This window comes from Pundamilia nyererei, unplaced genomic scaffold (genome assembly GCF_000239375.1).
Source record: "Pundamilia nyererei isolate P.nyererei 1_Seehausen unplaced genomic scaffold, PunNye1.0 scaffold00034, whole genome shotgun sequence".
Taxonomy (NCBI): Eukaryota; Metazoa; Chordata; class Actinopteri; order Cichliformes; family Cichlidae; genus Pundamilia; species Pundamilia nyererei.
Genome location: NW_005187435.1, coordinates 3,359,322 through 3,365,321, shown reverse-complemented (window position 1 = coordinate 3,365,321; position 6,000 = coordinate 3,359,322). Strand labels below are relative to the sequence as shown.

The following is a 6,000-nucleotide window of genomic DNA, read 5'->3' as shown; positions in this document are numbered from 1 at the left end:
GTGTGTGTGTGTGTGTGTGTGTGTGTGTGTGAGGGCACTCGTTTCGAGTGGAAATGAGGTGACTGATCCTGGAGCTTATGTGCTATGTTGGCAATATCCAGGAGAGCATCTATAAACGAATACACACAAATTGAGCACGTAATAAACTCAGCTGAGTGCTGATAAAGAGCGCGCGCATAGATTTACCAACTGGGGCGCGCTTGTTTTCAGCACCATGGAGAGCAACACCTCCTCAACAAGAAAGAAGACACATGGCAGAAATGCAAGAATTTCATTTTCTGCGCTGCTTGAAAACGGCACGTATTTAGTTGCCCCGGTACATCCCTCTGTTTCGGTTGATTATCGAAATCCTTATGATGTCATTTTTGTTGGAAAAGTGAAGCTGTATCTAACAACACTTGTTTTGTTTTGTTTTTGTTGGAAAAGAGGACAAATAAGATTCAATTGAAGATTAGAACGAGGACTTTGCTTTCCTCTATGATTTTCTTTTTTTGCATTTGTGTTGGAGGTGAATCGCATACATTTTGGATTCGTGCCCTTTATGTTATTTTTGCTAAAAGGGAACTGGCAGGCGTGCTGATTTGTTGTCATTCCCACGTGATAAAGATAATAACGGGTTCGCACGAGCTCACAGCGTAAGAATAAAACTTGGATCTAACAGGTGTGGATCTGATTTCATCAAGTGTTTTCGGCTCGCCACACAAGGGTGGGTGCTCGACATTAAGTGTCAAGTTAATTTCCGATTGGGCGGGTGGTGGACGTATGTCAGACATATGCGCGCTGTGGGTGGGTGTCGGCGTGTTTGGGGAAAAAAAGCCAGAGGGGAGTGCAGCGCTTCAGCGTGTGGATAGGCAGAGATAGGTGATGGTTGGAGGAGCTGTAACTGGCGTCGGCCTCAACTCTCCAAAGCTCTAAGCTTTGGCTGGGAGTGGCGTGGCGCACCCTGCTCCTCCAGACTGAAAACCACCTGTATGGATGACCAGACCTCCAGCGTGATCCTTCCGCACGCGTCAGCGGGACACAGGGGACGCAACGAGTCTGACAACCGGGGTTATGCCGAGGAGAAGGGCGTCATGACGGTGGAAAACATGCTGGAGGAGTCCGCCGTGCTCTCAGCGCCTCACCTGTCGGTGGACAGATATGAGCGCAGTCGCCAGGGATGCTGCGAGAGGGTGGTCATCAACATTTCTGGTTTACGTTTCGAGACGCAACTGAAAACTTTCAGCCAGTTCCCAGACACGCTATTGGGGGACCCGAGGAAAAGGATGCGCTACTTTGACCCACTGAGAAACGAGTACTTTTTCGACAGGAACAGACCAAGCTTTGATGCCATCCTCTACTACTACCAGTCAGGAGGGCGCATACGGAGACCTGTTAACGTTCCCATTGATATTTTCTCAGAGGAGATCAGGTTTTACCAACTCGGTGAGGAGGCCATGGAGAAATTCCGCGAGGATGAAGGGTTTATAAAAGAAGAGGAGCGCATCCTCCCCAAAAATGATTTCCAGAAGCAGGTTTGGCTTTTGTTTGAGTACCCTGAAAGCTCTGGGCCAGCAAGAGGGATAGCCATCGTTTCAGTGCTTGTTATTTTAATTTCAATTGTTATTTTCTGTATGGAGACTCTGCCGGAATTCCGGGATGACAGAGACCAAGCCACAGTGGCACCCGCAGTTAATGGCACTGCTCCCTTCACGTCAAGTCCATTCACAGACCCTTTCTTTGTCATCGAAACGTTGTGCATTATATGGTTTTCTTTCGAGTTGCTGGTCAGGTTTTTTGCCTGTCCCAGCAAAACTACCTTTTCCAAAAACATAATGAATATCATTGATATCGTCGCCATAATCCCCTACTTTATCACTCTGGGGACAGAGCTGGCCGAGAGGCAAACCAACGGCGGTCAGCAGGCGATGTCCCTCGCCATCCTGAGGGTGATAAGATTGGTGAGGGTCTTTCGTATTTTTAAGCTCTCCCGACACTCAAAAGGACTTCAGATTTTGGGACAGACCCTCAAGGCCAGCATGAGGGAGCTTGGCTTGCTCATATTTTTTCTTTTTATCGGTGTTATTCTCTTCTCCAGTGCAGTTTACTTTGCAGAAGCAGACGACCCCACTTCAAGTTTCTCCAGCATACCAGATGCGTTTTGGTGGGCAGTTGTCACCATGACCACAGTTGGTTATGGGGACATGCATCCGGTCACTATTGGTGGTAAAATAGTGGGCTCTCTGTGCGCAATAGCAGGCGTGCTGACCATTGCCTTACCCGTGCCAGTGATTGTGTCCAACTTCAACTACTTTTACCACAGAGAGACTGATGGAGAGGAGTACCCACAGTATCACACTACAGGTAGCTGTGAGCACCTCCCCTCAGAGGAGCTGAGGAGGTCGTGCAGCTCCTCATCTCTCAGCAAGTCAGAGTACATGGTGATAGAGGAGGGCATCAACAGTGCGTTCAAACAACCCAACTTCACCACCGAAAACAACCAGAACTGCGTGAACATCAAAAAGATCTTCACGGACGTGTAAATGAACCCCGCCATGGATCATTTATGAAGCATGATGAGACAGTACCTATAATATTTTTATATAGCCACTCGTAACGTGTCAGTCCATATCTGTGGATGAAAGCTGCAAACTTCTGTTTTAACAAGGTATTAATCTTTATTTTATTTGCACCGAATGAAATGGAAACGATACAAAAATACTTCAGTGAGGATTTTTCTGTTTTCAGTGTTTCTCCGTGATCAACAAGTATTAACCTGAGCAAAAAAAGAAAAAAAATCACGCACAGAAAAGTGTTTGCTTCAAATCAGAGGAAATAATAACAATAAAAAAAGCTTGTTAAAACAGACATTTTTCAGCGTATAAAGCCACACGATGCCTACATATCTTGATGTTATAATGCGACCGTTGTTGGTGTTCATGACTGGGATAGACGTGTAGCATATAGTCTTCTACTGAATCTACCCACCAGTCCAAAAACGACGTCTTGTGCTTCGTGGAAATCAATAGACTATGGTAATTTATATAGCCCAATGCCTGTTTCGGTTATATTTAATATCATAACCTGTCCACATGTTGTTCGGATTATTATTCAGGTAATAAAAACGCAGAGTGCTGTTAATGGAAACGCTTATCATAAAATATGAGTTGAGCTTTTCGTACAGTGTATTTTAATCCAGAACTGCCTATATAGCCTATATTGAATAAAACTCAAATGAACTGACTCAGGTCCCACCTGTCACTCGTATATTCTTTAGAATAAATGTGCTGCATCTTAGCAAACTTTGTCCAAAGCGAGCAGGAGGAGCATGAAAACAAGAAAACTGTGAATAATTGTGTGATTGAGGTCATGTGCGCAGTGATGACAGAATGGATAAAGGGAGGTAGAACGCGCGGCGCATCGCCGCCTTCCGCTTGTTGAACCGCCTTGTGATGCAGTCTCCATGGCTACGGTGGTTTCCTGGGTAACCCCCTCTCATGCTTCCGTGGCATTGTGTTGCATCTTCACAAACTGTTGTTTTGCTTTCTTGTCCTTGGAGGGGAAAATGGTGCATATTATTTTGGGTTGGGTTTGGCGATTCATCGCTTCCCTTAAAGATGGTTAAGGCAGAATCAACCAAGCAGCAGTATTACTGTAACTATTTAGGGAAAATGAAGCCCACAGCTTCAGATTACATGAACACAATGAAAGGCTACAGTCTCACTGTATTGCTGAATGCTGCTCTCTTTTTCAGATGTAAAAGCGCCATTATGTGAGCTGGCACACCAACGGATGTCAGCTGCCTTTCATCTCCCACCTGCAGAACTGTGCACGTGAGCTTTTTGGTACAGTGTAGCTAAACAGAAAGCAAAACTCCAGTCAGTCCAACAATTCGTTACAGAGTAGCATTTTCTCTAATAATACATGAGTGTTTGCATCATAAATGAGAAGTTTACAAAAGTTCAGTTACAAAAGTTCAATTATGACTTTGCTTCTGTTAATTTTAGAGCTGAGTTGTAGTTCTTTTCATATAGATTCACTTGTTGATCATTTTCTATATTAAATGATTAATGATTTAATCTTTAGAATAGCATAACTAAAATGTGACACCTTAACATTTAAAGGCCGATTTTTTTTAGCAAAGGTATGAAAAATATATACATTGGCTAAACAATCTTCTCATTAAAATTTAACATCTAATTATTTTTATTTGGAGGATCTGGAGCTCTCTCAGTATCGTGTAATTGGCATCTTTAATATGTACTGGGACATCACACATCATGTATCATGTATCATGTATCATTAAGTACTTCACTTGTTTTTAAGGCCTCTGAACAGTCTGTGGAGTCATGCTTGATTTCAAAATTGATGCGTGGTGTGGAACCTTGATAGACGAAATAGACCTGTAAATAGCTCAGTACTGCCCTCTAGTGGCTCAGTACAATTGTTGCTTTCAGGCAGGTCTTAAACATTGAACTTGGAAGATAGAGTCTTGAGGGGTGAATATGTGGTATATGGTGCCTTTATACACATTTAAAGATTTGTCAAATAGTCAGTGTGTTCTTTTGACCAACTTGTATGTAATATTGTCCTCTCACAGCATTTTTAACAATTTTAAAAAAAATCCAAAAAACCTTTTGAACGTTTTGTATCTGTGACTGGTTTTGATTGTGGGTTTTAAGCCCCAGTACCCTTACAAAATCTTAAACGAGTCTATTTATGTTTATGTTTACTGGAGATTTATGGAAGTTTGTCATAAGAGACTTTGATCTATCAGATGAAGAACCGATCCCAAAAAAGAAGTAACTTCATTAAAGGTTTAAATTTATGGTGCCTTTTTCCTCTGTGAATGAAATAAGAAGCAGTAAAAAATCACTTTATTAGGTGGCTGACAGCACGTATCTGGAATTTAAATGCAGAGCCACTATTTTAAGAAGATTAAATGTTTTTGCTAACATTTTTAGAAACATTAATATTGAGTTATATATATTTATGACTGATTACAGGGGTGTTATTTCCATTTTTCCATACACTAGCATAACATAATAAATTTAAAGGGTTAATCATCTTTTGTATAAAGTCAACACTAAGACCTCAAGGCTATATTCACATCATCTTGTCAACAGACATTGAAAATGATAGGCCTTATAAAATTAGACTTTATGGTAAGAACAATAATTTATTGTCATTGAAGAAATTTATTGCTTTCATGTTATCTGCAAACTCTTTTTGTGGTAAAGTGAGGAAGAACCACTTACAAGTACTTTGTATGTGCATCTATGGATTATATTCAATCTGTGGAAGATAAAAATATTATTTTTGCTGAAGATAAAATTGTGAATCTAGCAATGATTATTGTTATTTTTACTATTGTTACACGTGCACCGCTGAGGAAGATACAGTGTCTTGTCCTAGAACCAGCAAATGTGACCATCTGGGATTTGTTGTGCAGGTCAGGAAACTACTTTAAAATCCAGAGGCGTCTAGTGTGACCCATAATTCTCATGTTTCCCATGAGACAAAGAGAATTACAGTTTGCAAGCTAGAGCTAGGGAAAAAAGGAAAAAACTTTGCACAAGCACTAAAAAGGACACCAAGGTTGCTTGAAATTGACTTTGCAGTATGCTATCCTGTTTCCGGACTGTTGCTTTTAAAGCCATATCTTGTGTTCCCAGTGCAGCATTGAAACAAATAAACAAAATGATGAAACATTAACCAAGAAAAAGCAAAGGGATGTAACAATAGCCTTGTGAAATGCCTTTCAGAAAGGTTGCTATGATTATATCATGAAATTGATATATTCCTGCTTGTAATGTTTTCTGAAGGGATCTACAAAAGTATTTCTTTGTAATGGTGTTATCACAGAATTGACTGAGACCGCCTGGGTATCATAAAATTTGATCCATGTTAACAAGTTAATTTCTCTTCAAAGCTGTTGTTAGAGATTTCACAGAAACACAAGTACAAATGTGTAACAAAGGTGAACCTAACATCTGAAAAGGTACAGAAACCTACAGATGA

General features: G+C 41.0%; 1 protein-coding gene across 1 annotated transcript; it reads left to right on the top strand.

The window, feature by feature from the left end:
- Positions 1 to 684: 684 nt before the first annotated feature.
- LOC102206662 (potassium voltage-gated channel subfamily A member 3-like) lies at positions 685 to 3,288 on the top strand. The gene has a single exon (XM_005729795.1). The coding sequence runs from the start codon at positions 972 to 974 to the stop codon at positions 2,520 to 2,522; it is 1,551 nt and encodes a 516-aa protein (XP_005729852.1). The 5' UTR covers positions 685 to 971; the 3' UTR covers positions 2,523 to 3,288.
- The last annotated feature ends 2,712 nt before the right edge of the window (positions 3,289 to 6,000 follow it).

Coding starts and splice junctions, on each gene's coding strand:
- LOC102206662 (XM_005729795.1), top strand. CDS start 972: ATGGATGACCAGACCTCCAGCGTGATCCTTCCGCACGCGTCAGCGGGA.